This window comes from Saimiri boliviensis, chromosome 13 (genome assembly GCF_048565385.1).
Source record: "Saimiri boliviensis isolate mSaiBol1 chromosome 13, mSaiBol1.pri, whole genome shotgun sequence".
NCBI lineage: Eukaryota > Metazoa > Chordata > Mammalia > Primates > Cebidae > Saimiri > Saimiri boliviensis.
Genome location: NC_133461.1, coordinates 64602607 through 64619931, shown reverse-complemented (window position 1 = coordinate 64619931; position 17325 = coordinate 64602607). Strand labels below are relative to the sequence as shown.

The window sequence follows — 17325 nt, the reverse complement described above, 5'->3', positions numbered from 1 at the left end:
TTTGGTGTTTTAGTCATGAAGTCTTGCCTATGCCTATGTCCTGAATGGTTTTGCCTAGATTTTCTTCTAGGGTTTTTATGATGTTAGATCTTACGTTTAAGCCTTTAATCCATCTGGAGTTAATTTTAGCATAAGATAATACTTTTTAAAAACGAAACCTACACAAAACAAAACAAGGAAGGATAAGGACAAAAAATCAACACCAGTCAAGATAAAGAATGAGCAGCCTCCAGATTAACCCTTAAAAGGAATAAACAAGAATGTAATTGAAGAATACTAATGGAGGGGAAAACCTCCAAACCTAGAGCTTAAAGAAGGGGGTGGCATTCTGGTTAGAAGGGACAGGTAATTTAATTCCATTCATTCTGTCAGGATTCCTGAGAGCATGGATCTATCCATGCAAGCCTCTGCCATGCAAAACACATATGGTGGAATTTGAATAATTACAAAACAAGTCACACATTTGATCATTACAGCAAAAAACATAATTTACGAACTCAAAAGTAAAATATATATTATCAATTTCTAAATTTAGCCTTATAGCTTGGAAATTCAAATGACAAAAAGGCCTATGAAGTATAGGGTGTGTGTGTGATTCTTTACATTTTTCTCAAGGGAGGACTTAGAAGAAGAGTGCTATATTTTGTAATTTAATATACTGCCCTATAAGTAAATTGACAACAAGATATTCCAAGTAACATGACTAAGCATAAGCAAAGTAAAAAAGGAGAAATTCACAAAGGGTGTATAAACAAAAATAATTAGCTTTCACAGAATACTAAGAAATCTGACTACTTATTAACAAAGAAGGAAACTCTCACTCTAGGACTTGACACTGAGTCTCTTTCTCCAGGTTTCTCCTCCAGGGTGAATGTATTCTTCTTGCTGGACTTTGATTAACTGGTGAAAATGAGTTACTGTACCTGTAACCAGAGCCTGTCTCCTACCACGGTCCTGCCGATGGCACTGCACTGGAAGGTAGCAAACCGGCCAGCGTTAACTTCCACATTCTGAATACGCAGGAAGTGGGGAGTCCTGGCTACATAAAGAAAAAGAATAAAAGATATTAAAAGTGAAGATTTGTAACTAATATATGTCTTTTTCAATCTGTCTGCAATTTTTAGGCTTTCAATTTTGTTCACCTTGGTAAAAAATAATGCTTTTGCTTATATGAGCTTTAAAGATTTCACTATAATTTTAAAAGACACCATAAAAGGTTTTGGTATGTTGTGTAAAAGAATAACAAAAAGCCAAGCATTCTGGTATAGAATGAAACAGAAAGAAGATATTTTATTGTTCCTGCTGTGCAAATTATCATAGCTCAGCAGTCTTTTGTAAGAACAGATCTGTATTAATAAAGATTATGCTGAAACCTAATTGATGTTTTGAATGAAAACATATTAGATATTTATACCCGCCACATGAAAAGAACAGTAAGAAGTTAAATGATGTTGTCAAGGAAGTTTTTTAAGCCAAGTACACAGCAGTACATAATATATATTTTACTATAACTAACTGGTATGCAGCATTACTCATGTAACATTTTTCAGCTACCAAAAGGACTATTCCTTTAGACATACTCTGTGAAATGATGCTGAGGCTGCTACAGCATGGCAATGTTTGCTGATTCTTATTTCAAATTCAAAAACCAAGAAGAACTCCAAATGGAGAACACCATTGTCTTGTAATGTACATTGCCCATATAGGACAGCTATTTAAATAAAGGATTATTCTATTTGATATGAGAAGCACAGACCAATTTCTGCATCACACTGAAAACAGGTGTCCAGGAACTAGAATGATAATTCAGGACTTAAATTTTATGACAAATTCTAATTTCAAGAAAACATTTCCTTATCATAACAATGATAGAGTGAAAGAGTAACAAAGCATGGAGGGTGAGCGCAGAAAAGGAAACAGAGGATGATCATACTTTCTGGGAGAGACAGATAAATCTGGATGATAACTAGAATACATCTGTTACCTTGCCAGCTTTCCCCCACTGCCAATGTGTCTTTAGCCATGTCTAGACAGCTTCAAAAAATGGGGCCCCAGTACTTGGTAGAAAAGATTACAAACTGATACTCAGCTAAGCCTGGGCAGAATGTAATTAGGAATGGAAGTTGAGTTACTACCAAACAACAAAGAAAAACTTAATTTAATATCATAACACACAGGAAAGCCCCATTACTAATCTGGGGCTTTATAATTTGGCGCAAAATAATTCAGACAAAGTATTCTTGATGCTCAGCATACAAAATGTCCTAAGTGACTTCCAACAAAGCAATATAAGCACAGACCACTTTTTCTTCATACTAATATATTAATATACAACTCTATGATCTCTGCTTTTCACTGACTTAATCAAATTACCCCTTGCTCAAGAATAACATCATTTTGTGGTTTTTAAAGATCTTTGTAAAAAGTCCCTAAATTGAATTTCTCTGTTAGTCTTTATTCCTGAAAAACTCAAAGACCTATTTGTTTTAGAAAATGGAACAACGTAACCTTTATTGTGTACTTATGTACCAGAAACTTTTCCACTGAGTACTGACAAATGTTCTGTGAGAGATATTTTCTCCATTTCCAAGATGGGGAACATTTGTGGGTGCTTGGCTAGTAAGTGTCAGAAGAAGAACAAACTCTGGTATATCCAGTTCCAAACCCCAGGCTTGGTTTACGAAGCCACAGTGCCTCTCCCAGACTTCCCACCATCTGTGCCTTTCCTTATCTTCATATAAGGGACATGAGCATCCCTGGATTTTTGTACTGGGGGGTGTGCTGGAAACAATCTTCCTTGGATACCAAGCGATGGCTGTATTTACTATAACCAGGATATTTGCTGTTAGAATGTAACTTACGTTTTTAATTTGGGAGTCAAAGATAACAACTGTGTAATATTCAGTCTTTCTTTGTTTACACCCAACCTTAATAAAGACATGTTGTACAGAATGAGTTATCACTTCTCCTTTGGAATTATTTTGTTCCTCAGTGTGGCTTTCTTAAGGACTTTCCATAGGTTGTTACTTCTATGCTGAGGTTAAGGGTGGGAATTTACACCTCTGTCCAAATTATATTTTGGGAGGGCCCTCCTCTGGAACCAACTGATTGCCTTTGGCTTAGAAAATAGTGTTGCTTGGTTGACTGCAAAAATGACTGCAAGAAAAAATATAATCTACCTAAGATAATACAGTTATACTTCAAATAGAAACCAGATGAAAACATACTAACCTATTAAGTACACTTTTATAAGCAAATAATCCTTCTGAAATATAAAACAATTAACATAAATGGAAGATATTAACTCATTCACAGGGTAAATAAGATAAACACTGTGGAATACAATCTCCTAGATCAGTTTTCTCCAAGAACATGCAAGTCAAACATTCTGCTAATGTTGTAAGTTTTTTCAGTAAATATTAAAGGCTTATATAATCTTCCAAACTCTTAAGATGCCTAGATTCCCCTTGTTTAGTGCTATAAATCCTAGAACCATGTTCAGGTGGCAAGCAGATTAAGGCTCATATTACTTTAAGATTTGGATTTCAGCACATTTGTGTTCAAGCATCAATACTTCCTTCAGTCCTTGACTATCTCTGAATATATGCAAAAGTTCTTAAACTTAAATCTCCACAAAATTTTTTTCTATGTAAAATACAGATTTTTAAAAGTACCTATTTTGCAGTGGTGATATAAACAATAAACAAGCTGATGCAGCCAAGGCATTCTCTGTGCCTTGTACTTAGCCCTGAAAAATGTTCCTTACTATTTCAAACAACTGATCTGTCATTGGAAACTGGAAAAGAGCCCAAGGAAAGAGCTCTACAGCCAGAAAAGTTTAGATCCCATGCTAAGCTGTATGCTCCGAGTCTTGCCATACTACTTTAATTGTAACATCAGGTGTATACCATCTTTAGAATAGAAATTTCCATCTATCTCATATTCAAAAAGAAACATTCTCTCTCTCTCTCTCTCTCTCTCTCTCTCTCAATTTATAGGCCCATTTGTCTCCTGGGTATCCTTTCAGAATGCTTTGCCAGCTTTCTTCTAAAATCTGTAGGAGATTTAAAAACTAAGTATCTTCCATGAATAACAAATAGGTTCTTAGTACAACTCTCCTATCCTCTCAGTGCTTCCATATGCTGTTGCTTCTTACTAAGAAAGAATAGAGGTTTGGGGGTATTAACTGATCTCAAATCAGCCTTTGATCCCAAAGCCAAGAATTATCATTGACCAAGATGTAAATCTTTTTGTAGATGTTTCATTATTATTGATTCTTCAAAGTCTACATAAAAATACTAGCAACAAAATCAAAGAGTAATTTGTGAGATCAAAGTGCAAACTGAAATGGAACAAGAGGACTATCTCCTAACCTCCTTTTGCTTAAACTTACATTTTAACGTAATGGCATAGGTTGAAATGTAGGGGATGTGTGCCAAACTGCCAGAATAAATAGAGTTAACATAGGGGATGCATGCCCAACTCCCAAGAATAAACAGAGTTAATATTTCTCCCTATTTGTTTTAACATATCATCACAAAAAAGGAAGCGGATTGCTACAAAAAACAACCTGGTACTGAGAACCAATATATTTTGCAAACTTTTTTTTTAATTTTACAATTGACACACAACTAAATTTCCCCATCTAGGATATCAATCATTTTTACCTATTTAGAGGTTTACCATTAGCAGCTAACTAAGTCTAGCAAGTCTATGACAGTGTAGTGCCTAATAATAACAATAAATAGCTAACATTAATTAAGTTCTTAGAATGTGGTAAGCATTGTTATAAGTTCCTTATATATGTTAACTAATGTAATCTCTATATTTACTCTGTGAGAAAAAAACATTATTATTATCTCCATTATACAAATGAGATTATAGGTCCAAAAAGGCCAAGTAATTCTTGTGATAGAAGCAGAAAATTTTTCTCTTTACATGTTTCAGGTCAAAGTTAGTTTTGTTTTCCTTAAAAGATAAGAATAGGCTTTAATGGAATAATTTTTCAAGTGGAAAAATAGATTCAACATTCTTATCAGAGAAAACTAAGGTAGCCACTACATATAAATCACTTTTAGAAGTCAACTCTATCTTAAGAATGACATTCCTTTGGAGAAATGTCCAAACTGAGCTCCTGTATGTTTAAAGTGAAAGGTCAATTCTGAGTCCATGCATCTCTCAAACAAAGCATATGAATCTGTCTTTATTTACCAGAACATAATTCTGAAAACAATTCTAATTTGTACTTTGTCACAACTGTTCTTATTTCAATCATACTGTTTAATAAATCTTCATTAAAAAACCTAAATTTGAGAGGGCAACCAATGTGTGACTACACAAATTAATAATGGAAAGATTATTTTTAAAAATAAGAACAATTTTGAATTTTAGAGGCCATATTATAAACTTTGATATTTACAGAAATTGCTGACTTATGTCCCATTGTCCAAGTACTAATACAGAACAGTCTTGGATTTTGTATTTAATTTATCCAACATATAGCACATGGATTAAATGGCTATATTATTTTATTTTTAAACTGCCATCAAAATAATGGGGCATAATTCTGTATAATTTTAAGATTTCAGAATTCAAGGCATCATATATCCAAGTTAACTTTGTATAATGTTTAATTTCCATATGGCAACATATATAAAAGATTATATATCATACCAAGGTGAGATTTATCCTAGGACTGCTAGGTTGTTTTAATGTCTTAAAATTAGTCAATATAATATGCCAGAATATAGAATGGAAACCATGTAACAATCTGATAGAGAAGATGGATTTGGTAAAACTCAACAGCATTTAATGATTAGAAAAACAAAAACAAACACTCAACAAACTAGGAAGAAAGAGGAAGTTCCTTCCTAAAAGCAAGCATTTACCAAAAAAACCACAGCCAACATCATGCTGAAAGACTTAAAGCTTTCCTCCTAAGATGAGGAAAAAGACAAGCACTTCTGTTCTTTCCACTTCTAATCAACATTGTACTGGAGGTTTTAGCCATGGCGAACTGGCAAGAAAAATAATAAAAATCACCTGGGTTGGAAAAATAGAAATCTGTATACTGTACTTGAAGATGACACAATTTTGTATGCAGAAAATCCTAAGGATCCACCAAAAAAACCCCAGTTAGAGCTAATAAGCAAGTTCATCAAGATCCTGGGATACATGATCAATACACAAAATCAACTGCATTTCTACAAGCTAGCAATGAATAATCCAAAAATGAAATTAAGAAAATGATTCTATTTAAAACAACTTCAAAATAAAATACTTAGGAATAAATTTAACAAATGAAGAAAAAATAGAACTTATACTCTGAAAACTACAGACACTATTAAAGAAAATTTTGAAAGACCTCAATAAAAGGAAAGACATCCCACATTCACAGATCAGAAAGCCTGATAATGTTAAGACAGCAATAACCCCTCACCTAAACCAGTTCAACACAATCCCTATCAATACTCCAGCTGAAATTTTTTGGCTGAAATTGGTAAGCTGATTCTCAAATTCATTTAAAAGTACAAGGGATCAAGTCCTGGATATCCTTCTTAATTTTCTGTCTTGTTGATCTGCCTAGTATTGACAGTGGGCTATTAAAGTCTCCCACTATTACTGTGTGGGAGTTTAAGTCTCTTTCTAGGTCATTAAGAACTTGCTTTATGTACCCGGGTGCTCCTGTATTGGGTGCATATATATCTAAGATAGTTAGCTCTTCTTGTTGTATTAATCCCTTTACCATTATGTAATGCCCTTCTTTGTCTCTTTTGATCTTTGTTAGTTTAAAGTCCGTTTTATCAGAGACTAGGATTGTAACCCCTACTTTGTTTTGCTCTCCATTTGCTTGGTAGATCTTCCTCCATCCCTTTATTTTGAGCCAATGTGTGTCTTTGCTTGTGAGATGGGTTTTCTGAATATAGCACACCAACGGGTCTTGACTTTTTTTTTTTTTTTTTTTTTTTTTGAGACAGAGTTTCGCTCTTGTTACCCAGGCTGGAGTGCAATGGCACGATCTCGGCTCACCGCAACCTCTGCCTCCTGGGTTCAGGCAATTCTCCTGCCTCAGCTTCCTGAGTAGCTGGGATTACAGGCACGCGCCACCATGTCCAGCTATTTTTTTGTATTTTTAGTAGAGACGGGGTTTCACCATGTTGACCAGGATGGTCTCAATCTCTTCACCTCGTGATCCACCAGCCTCGGCCTCCCAAAGTGCTGGGATTACAGGCTTGAGCCACCACTCCCGGCCCGGGTCTTGATTTTTTATCCAATTTGCCATTCTGTGTCTTTTGATTGAGGCATTTAGCCCATTTACATTTAAGGTTAATAATGTTATGTGTGAATTTGATCCTGCCATTTTGATGCTAGCTGGTTGTTTTGCCTTTAGTGGATGAAGTTCCTTCATAGTGTCAATGGTCTTTACAGTTTGGTATGTTTCTTGAACTCAGATCCGGACCAAGTGGACCTAATATGCATCTACAAAACCCTCCACCCCAAAACCACAGAATATACATTCTTCTCAGCACCCATCACACTTATTTTAAAAATGACCACATAATTGGAAGTAAAACACTTCTCAGCAAATGTGAAAGAATGGTAACCATAACAAACAGTCTCTCAGACCACAGTGCAATCAAATTAGAACTCAGAATTAAGATACTCATTCAAAGCCTGCACAACTACATCGAAACTGAACAACCTGCTCCTGCATGACAACGAATAAATAATGAAATGAAGACAGAAATAAAGATGTTCTTCAAAACCAGTGAGAACAAAGACACAATGTACCAGAATCTTTGGGACGCATTTAAAGGAGTGTCTAGAGCAGGCGTCCCCAAACTTTTTACATAGGGGGCCACTTCACTGTCCCTCAGACCGTTGGAGGGCCTCCACATACTCCTCTCACTGACCACCAATGAAAGAGGTGCCCCTTCCTGAAGTGCGGCAGGGGGGCGGATAAATGGCCTCAGGGGGCCACATGCAACCCATGGGCCGTCGTTTGGGGACGCCTGGTCTAGAGGGAAATTTATAGCACTGAATGTCCACCAGAGAAGCAAGGAAAAATATAAAATCAACATCCTAATGTCACGATTAAAAGAACTAGAGGAGCAAGATCAAACAAACTCAAAAGCCAGCAGATGGCAAGAAATACCTAAGATCAAAGCAGAACTAAAGGAGTTAGAGACACAAAAAAACCATCAAAAGTCAGTAAATCCAGGAGCTGGTTTTTTGAAAGGATCAACAAAATAAACTGCTAACCAGACTAATAAAAAAGAAAAGAGAGAAGATTCAAATAGATGCAATAAAAAATGATAAAGGGCATATCACTATCACTCCCACAGAAATACAAACTATCATCAGAGATTACTGCCAACACTTCTATGCAAAAAAAAAAAAAAAAAAAAAAAAAAACAGTAAATCTAGAAGAAATGGATAAATTCCTGGACACTTAAATCCTCCCAAGACTAAACCAGGAAGAAGCTGAATTCCTGAATACACTAATAACAAGGTCTGAAGTTGAGGCAGCAATTAATAGCCCACCAACCAAAAAAATTCCAGGACCAGATTGGTTCATAGCTGAATTCTACCAGAGATACAAAGAGGAGCTTGTACTATTCCTTCTGAAACTATTCCAAACAGTACAAAAAGGAGGAATTCTCCCTAACTCATTTTACGAGACCAACATCAACCTGATACCAAAACCTGACAGAGACGCAACTAAAAAAGAAAATTTCAGGCCAATATCTATGATGAACACTGATGCAAAAACCTTCAGTAAAATACTGGCAAACTGAATCCAACAGTAAGCACATCAAAAAGCTTATCCATCACGATCAAGTTGGCTTCATCCCAGGGATGCAAGGCTGGTTCAACAAACGCAAATCTATAAACATAATTCACCACATAAACAGAACCAAAGACAAAAACCACATGATTATCCCAATAGATGCAGAGAAGACCTTAGACAAAATTCAACAGCGCTTTACACTAAAAACTCTCAATAAACTAGGATCATATCTCAAAATAATATGAGCTATTTATGACAAACCCACAGCGAATATCATATTGAATGGGCTAAAACTGGAAGCATTCCCTTTGAAAACTGGCAGAAGACAAGGGTGCCCTCTCCCGTCACTCCTATTCAACATAGTATTGGAAATTTTGGCTAGGGCCATCAGGTAACAGAAAGAAATAAAGGGTACTTGAACAGGAAGAGAGGATGTCATATTGCTCTGTTTGCATATGACATGATTGTATATTTAGAAAAACCCCATCATCTCAGCCCCAAATCTCCTTAAGCTGATAAGCAACTTCAGCAGTCTCAGGATAATAAATCAATGTGCAAAAATCACAAGCATTCCTATACACAATAGACAGAGAGCCAAATCATGAGTGAATTCCCATTCACAACTGCTACAAAGAGAATGAAATACCTAGGTAAACAACTAACAAGGGATGTGAAGAATCTCTTCAAGAAGAACTAAAAAACACTGATCAAGGAAATAAGAGAGGACACAAACATATTTAAAAAAACATTCTATGCTCATGGTTAGGAAGAAATCAATACCGTGAAAATGGCCATACTGTCCAAAATAATTTATAGATTCAATGCTATCCCCATCAAGCTACCAATAACTTTCTTCACAGAATTGGGAAAAACCACCTTAACCTTAATTTGGAACCAAAAAAGAGCTCTCCATAGCCAAGACAATCCTAAGTAAAAAGAACAAAGCTGGAGGCATCATGGTACTTGACTTCAAACTATACTATAAGACTACCATCATCAAAACAGTATGGTACTGGCACCAAAACAGTGGTACACATATGATACAGGCCAATGGAACAGAACAGAGGCCTCAGAAAGAACACCACACAACTACAACCATCTGATCTTTGACAAACCTGACAAAAACAAGCAATTGGGAAAGGATTTCCCATTTAATAAATGGCCTTGGGAAAACTAGCTAGCCATATGCAAAAAGCTGAAACTGAATCCCTTTCAAAAAACCTTATACAAAAATTAACTCTAGATGTAGTAAAGATTTAAACATTAGGCCTAACACCATAAAAACTCGCAAGGACAAGGACTTCATGACTAAAACACCAAAAGCAATGGCAACAAAAGCCAAAATAGACAAATAGGATCTAATTAAACTTAAGAGCTTCTGCACAGCAAAAGAAACTAACATCAGAGTGAACACGCAACCTACAGAATGGGAGAAAAATTTCACAATCTATCCATCTAACAAAGCGCTAACATCCAGAATCTACAAGGAACTTAAACAAATTTAAAAGAAAAAAACAACCCCATCAAAAAGTGGGCAAATGATATGAACAGACACGTTTCAAAAGAAGACATTTATGCAGCCAACAACCATATGAAAAAAAGCTCATCATCACTGGTCATTAGAGAAATGCAAATCAAAACCTATCAGTTAAAATGGTGATCATTAAAAAATCAGAAGGCAACAGATACTTGAGAGGATGTGGAGAAAAAGGAATACTTTTACACTGTTGGTGGAAGTGTAAATTAGTTCAACCATTGTGGAAGACAGTGTGGCGATTCCTCAAGGATCTAGAAATAAAAATACCATTTGACCTAGTAATCCCATTACTGGGTAGATACCCAAAGGAGTATAAATCATTTTAGTATAAAGACACATGCACATGTATGTTTATTGCATCACTATTCACAACAGCAAAGACCTGGGACCAACCCAAATGCGCATCAATAATAGATTGGAGAAAGAAAATGTGGCACATATACATCATGGAATACTATGATGCCATAAAAAAGGTTGAGTTCATGTCCTTTGCAGGGACATGGATGAATCTGGAAACCATAATTCTCAGCAAACTGACATAAGAACAGAAAACCAAACACCACATGTTCTCACTCATAAATGGGTGTTGAACAATGAAAACACACAGACACAGGGAAGGGAACATCACACACTGGGGCCTGGAGAGTGAGGGGCATGGAGAGGAAGAGCAGGGGGTGGGGGCATTGGGGAGGGATAGCATTAGGAGAAATACCTAATGTAGATGATGGGGTGATGGATGCAGCAAACCACCACCATGGCACTTGTATACCCATGTAACAAACCTGCACGATCTGCACATGTACCCCAGAACTTAAAGTATAATTTTTTAAAAAAGGAAAAAATAATAAAGGTAGGTTTCCTAGCAAATAATAATAATAATAATAAAGCAAGGGATTCAAAATAGCCAAAACAATAATGAGAAAGGAACAAATCTGAAAGACCCACTGGTCCCAATTTCAAAATTTACTACAAAGGTACAGTAATCAAAACAGTATCATACTTGCAGAAGACCATTCATACAGGTCAACTGAATAGAGATAAGAATCCAGAAATAAGTCTTTATATTAATTAATTAATTAATTAATTTTCAACAAAGGTACCAGGGCAATTTAATAGGGAATGAACAGTATGTCAACAAATGGTGTTGGAATAAGTGCACATCCATATGCAAAAGAATGAAGTTACCCCACTTACTTATACCATATACAAATATTAACTTAAATAGCTCATAGACCTATGTGTTAGAATTGAAACTATAAAACTCTTTGGAAAAAACATAGGAAAGCTTTGTGATTGTGGATCAAATATTAGATACAATTCCAAATAACACAAGTGGAGCAAGTGATGAAAGAAAACACAGAAAATTGAACTTTATCAAAATTTAAATCTTTGTGCTGTAAAGGTTGCCGTGAAGAAAATGAGAGAGAAAAACAAACAAACAAACAAACAAACAAACCTCACAGATTCGGGGAAAATGTTTTCAAATCATATGTCTGATAAGGAAATTGTATGTAGACATAAAAAAAAAACCTCTTACAATTGAATAGTAAAAAGATAAATAATTAAAAATGGAGAAAAGATCCAAATAGACATGTCTCCCAAAAATACATATAAATGGCCAATAAGCACATGGAAAGATGCCTAACATCATTACCATCAGCTAATCCTAACTACAAACAGAAGCCACCTCAAACCCACAAGGGTGGCTGTTTTTTTTAAAGACAGAAATATTTGCAAGAATATGAAAATTTAAAATTTTCATACCCTACTCTTTGATATGGAAAATGGTGCATCCAATTTAAAAAGCAATTTCACAGTTCCTCAAAATGCTAAAAACAGTTACAAAGTGACCCAGAAATTCTGCTCCTAAGTATATTTCTAAGAGAATCATACCCAAGAGAATTGAAAACAAATACTCACAGCAGCATTATTCCTAATTATTCCCAATCTCTGGTTTTGTTGTTTCATTCTTTCCTAGCTTTGTTTGTGCATTTTGTCCAATAGCCCAAAGGGGAAAACAACCTGAATGTCCATTATCTGATGCATGATTACATAAAATGTGGTATATCAATACAGTAAAATACTATTTTGTTTTAAAAAGGAGTGAAATATTGATATACACTACAACATGGATGAACTTTGAAACATGGTAAGACAAAGAAGCCAGACACAAAGCACGTATAGTGTGACTGCATTTAAATGAATATGGAGAACAAGCAAATCTACAGGGAAAACGAGTAAATTAATGGTTGCCTGGGGCTAGAAGTGGCGGTCACAGTGAGTCGGGAGAATAGGGTCTAGAGGCAGGGAATCTAAAGCCTCTAGACCGCTGACTTCCTAGAACTAAATCAGAAGGAGAACCCCAACTTTCCATATCCAAGTGACAAAAGGACCAGAGCTACTTCCTTTGCAAGCTGCTTCCCCCAACTTTTTCTGGACAGATGAAAAATTGAAAGTACTATGACTAGTCCCCTCCCACAACCAGTCAGGCTGATCTTGAGTCAAGTTTTCATTTGCATAGGATCATAACTTTGTAACTTCACTTTAGCCTCTTGATTGATCACTTTCTGCAACCAATCAAATGTTTGCAGACGGTGGAACTTTGTAACTTCACTTCAGCCTCTGATTGGTCCCTTCCCACAACCAATTAGACTAATTATCAGTTAGTACTTTAGTTACATAGGGTGCACACCAAGTAACCAATGGGAAACCTCTAGAGGGTATTTTGAACCCCAGGAAATTCTGTCTCCAAGATCTTGAGCCACTTGCTTGGGCTGCTCCCAGCCTACGAAGTGTGCTTTCATTTTCAATAACTCTTTGCTTTTGTTGCTTCATTCTTTCCTTGCTTTATTTGTGTGTTTTGCCCAATTATTTGTGCAAGACACCAAGAACCTGGACACCCTCCATGGGTAACAAGAGAAAATGAAGAATGACTATTAATTGGTAGTGGGTCTTTGGGGGGGTGTTTAAGATATTTTAAATTTAATTATGGTGGTGGTTACGTAACTGTGAATACACTAAAAACTACTGAATTGTACACTTTAAATATGGATAAATTATGTGAGTGAGAGGTCAATAAATCTATTAAAATTATATATGGCTTTTAAGACATAAAAATACATTATCAGTACCACAAGGTAATAAGAGAAATGCCCATATATGCATAGCTCATACATAATATATTTAAAAACAGGAGACAACATTAGAAAGCTATTATAATAAAATGCTTCTTTTCTTAGCAGGATTATTGAACCAAATTCCAAATATGTTTTTAGTGTGCATACCAAATGCAAAAATTATCTGTTTATTAGAAGTGGTCGTATGCTAGAGAGCTGCTGATTCTGCACAGCCATCTCCACAATTCAGGCTGATCTTGCATCTTATTGTCACTACATTAAAGTCAATTTTATGAGCAACTGTATACTTGTATCAGAATATCTAATATTAAAAAATGTTGTAATGCCTACTCATAAACCTATATGAATCCAAATAAGAGCCTTTACAGTGAAGCAAATGAGATTCAGCAACTTTGCAGCCATTTGGAAAGCATAGTTTTAGATATAAAATATGTATGGTCCTTTAGGATTTAAATTTAACGAACATCAAAATTTCAAAATAATTGATTATTATGAAATCCTGATAAGAAATCTCATAAAATATTACCTGTAAAGCTTTCCATTTTGAGAACAAACTATTGCCTTCTTTAAAATCTTTATTTGCATGTTTTCCCCATTAACTTAGAGATTTAGGAAAAAATAACTATGGCAGAGCTATCATCAAAACCATTTAAGGCTTACAGTTCGCAACGCTGTTGTACCATACATCACCTTGGTACAGAGCCTGTTTTGCAATTCTGTGCCTCCTAACGGCAGTTTCCAAAGCCAATTAGGTACTAGCACAGGTATTCTCCAAAGGAGAGAACATAAACACCATTTCTATGGCCAGAGGAAGCTGTCTCCTATGGGAAGAATAAAACTGCATGACATTTTAGGAAGGCATTGATAAGCATGAAGTCTTTAGGTCTTTGCTGAACACAATGACTAAAATCCAGCAGAATGGAAGGGGCTACACTTGAGGAGCTATTATGTTGGCCACTGGCCAGATGTGGAAGGAGCCCAGGATATGTAAAAGAAAGCCACGTGCAACCCTGGCTGTAGCCACTGCACCTGCATTCAGTACATCCACCTTGCCGTGAGGTCTGCTTTAAGAAACATGGAGGCAGCATATGTCATTAGAGTGCTCAGCATGCAGTTACTGGATCTTTTTTTTTTAACCTCCTAGTAAGAAGTGAATCAGAGGCCATGAACTTTGTGCATATCAGAAGATCTCATGGCACTTTTGTAGCTGGAGGTTCTTACTCTAAGGATTTGGCTGAGTTCCAGCTCAGGTAATTGTATTCTGCTTCCTAAATTTGCTCTGCTGTTTCAATTAGGTACAGTCTTAATAGTTTTCCTGCCTTTTCAGGAAATGGGAGGGGACAGGGAATCTTCCTGAACTCCCCAGTCTTGCTGACAACAGAAGAAAGACAAATATAACATGACACAAAAGTAACACCTACCTTTGTAATGAACGAATGATTGCTTTATATTAACTTCAATGTTTGGCAAGCTTCAGAGCACCAAATATAGATATCAGAGAGAGCAAAACCCCTTTGATAGAATTTAGGCAACTGTGTCATGATACCGTCTTCATCAAAGGCCTTCTCTATAAAACCTACAAAGAGGGTCCTGGTGATCTACTTGAATCCATGTACTAAAAAGCTGAGCCAGTCCTGCAAATGTTTCCATTTTTATTATTGTAGATATAACCATTCTTTCACAATTTTGGATAGGGTTCATCAGGAGAGACCCATGAAATGTATAAACTAGCCAGTTTCTCTTTAATACCAGAGATCCTAAAAGCAAAGCAGGTTACCATCCCTCAGATGGCCAAAAATTTGAAGTCTGACAACACCAATTTAGATACAGGGAAAATAAAACTACCATGCATTGCTGGTGAGAATATAAACTAGTTCAGATACCGTTCATAGCATTTTGGCAGCATCCAGTAAAACTAAAAATGTGTCTGCACTACAACCCAGCAATTCAGCCTCTAAGAACACACTCCACTGAGGCTCTCACACACTGCACCAGGAGGTGCATCCACCATGCTCATGGTAGTACTATTTTAATAGAGAAAAACTGGGAGGAAACATTAAATGCTCATAAAATACTAGAAAAAATAGAAGGTAGTATATGTGATAGAACACCATGGATTAACCCCAAAAATGTAATACTAAGTAAAAAATAATTAGAATACAAAAAATGTGTATGGTTGGAAACTATTCATTAGCATTTATAAAAGGCAATCCTTGCTTTTTTGCTTTTATAAACCCATGAGGATTACGGGAAATAGCACACATGCACAGCACGCACACACCCACGCGCACACTTGCAGTGTTCAGTTACTTGGCACGGTATGTTTTTTGGTAAAAGTTGAGGCCTAGCTCCCTTGCTAGAGTGGGAAAAGCCAACAATGCACTTTCCTATTCACAGCAATTGCAAGGCATGAATGAGTACCATCTAGCTCACTCACCCTGATATCCCCCTCAGGGCTTTGCATCTAAGGCCAAAGGAGCCGACCCAGAGTCAGTGCAGAATGTCTAGGCAGGGTCATCTTTCAAGCATAAGGTGGGCACAGACACAATGCCAGCTGCCCATGTTCTCACAGCTGGCTCCCCTGCCATAGTGGTTGCTTTGGCTGCTTGCATAGCCTAACTTTGGGGGTCTGCTCATGATCTGAGTCTGGACCACAAGTGTTCTCAGGGATATCACTGTCCTCCAGTTCTCTTTCAATAAGATCCCTTTTCTGCTTCATGCAGCTACAGTCTGCTGCTGCGTCCAGACATAGAAACCATAACAGGTCCAACAACCAGCTCACCATTGTGGTGGCCCTTGCAGGGCGGGGTCTGGAGAGAAATAGATCTAGCAATCCGCACTATTTTATTTAAGAAAAAGGTTCACATACAAACATGACAAATGGTTAGTTGTTCATAGTAGATATTTTTAAAATTGTATGCTTATCACCCATTATACTTTTTTAAAGTACTAATTTTTAAAAGATGAAGAGCAGGCCATTTCTAGGGTCCCCAGGTGATTTAGGCAGGTATCTTATGTTTGACAGATCCCAGGCCTGTTTGCAGCTATAACAAATACTAAGGAACCATGCCAAAAACATACTAGACTTAGGAACAAAATGCACAGATTCTTAATACTTAACCTTGTACTCCAATTGAAAAGAGAATTCCAAAGGCCATGGCAACAATAAACAAGCTCTTCGCAAGGATGTCTGAGCATGCCAAAGAATTCCTTCATTCCCCATCCCTGACCCACACTTTAAAAAACTTAGACATACACAAACCATAGCATTTACACTAAGTATATGCTTTTGGATTTCTGGGCTGGCAAACCAAAACATACAGACCTGTCAGAGAACTTTCTTGGCAGGATGACTTCTTTGCAGGCTTTCAACCCTTCTCTTCATTCATAATGTAAATATGCCCCCAATGATGTCCCCAAATATTTACAAGTAAAGACAACTTACTACATGGATGTCCTAACACCTTCACTTCATCGATAGCGAGATAGCCTTGATGTCCAGAAGTTATCACTTCAAAAATCACCTAGAAAATTAAGAAAGATTTACATATTCATTTTGTCTGACTTTTACCAAATAGCTCCTATATATAAGACTCTTATAAATAATTTCCTTTCTTCTTTCACTAATTCATTCATTCATGTGCCTAACATCTGCTAGTCAATATTCCAGGTTTTAGACTACAAAGGTAGGTAAGACCTCACCCCAATCTTCAGGGAGGTCAACAGGTAGTGAATGGGTTAGACAGAATCCCAACTTTAAAAACCCATAGTGAAAGGATACTTCATGGGATTGCGGAGGATGACATGTACACTGTGGGAAAAGCAAGGAAGCTCACAGGCTAGTGAGTTGGCACAGATGA

At 36.5% G+C, this 17325-nt stretch overlaps 1 protein-coding gene across 9 annotated transcripts in view; it reads right to left on the bottom strand.

The window, feature by feature from the left end:
• PTPRM (protein tyrosine phosphatase receptor type M) overlaps positions 1–17325 on the bottom strand; it is an 836104-nt gene that overhangs the window by 478740 nt on the left and 340039 nt on the right. For all 9 annotated transcript variants that reach the window (XM_074383756.1, XM_074383758.1, XM_074383757.1 and 6 more), the window contains exons 4-5: positions 16911–16989; positions 924–1039 (exon numbers count right to left, since the gene is read on the bottom strand). In XM_074383756.1, coding sequence (XP_074239857.1) covers positions 924–1039; positions 16911–16989 — 195 coding nt within the window. The remainder of the gene's footprint in view (positions 1–923; positions 1040–16910; positions 16990–17325) is intronic.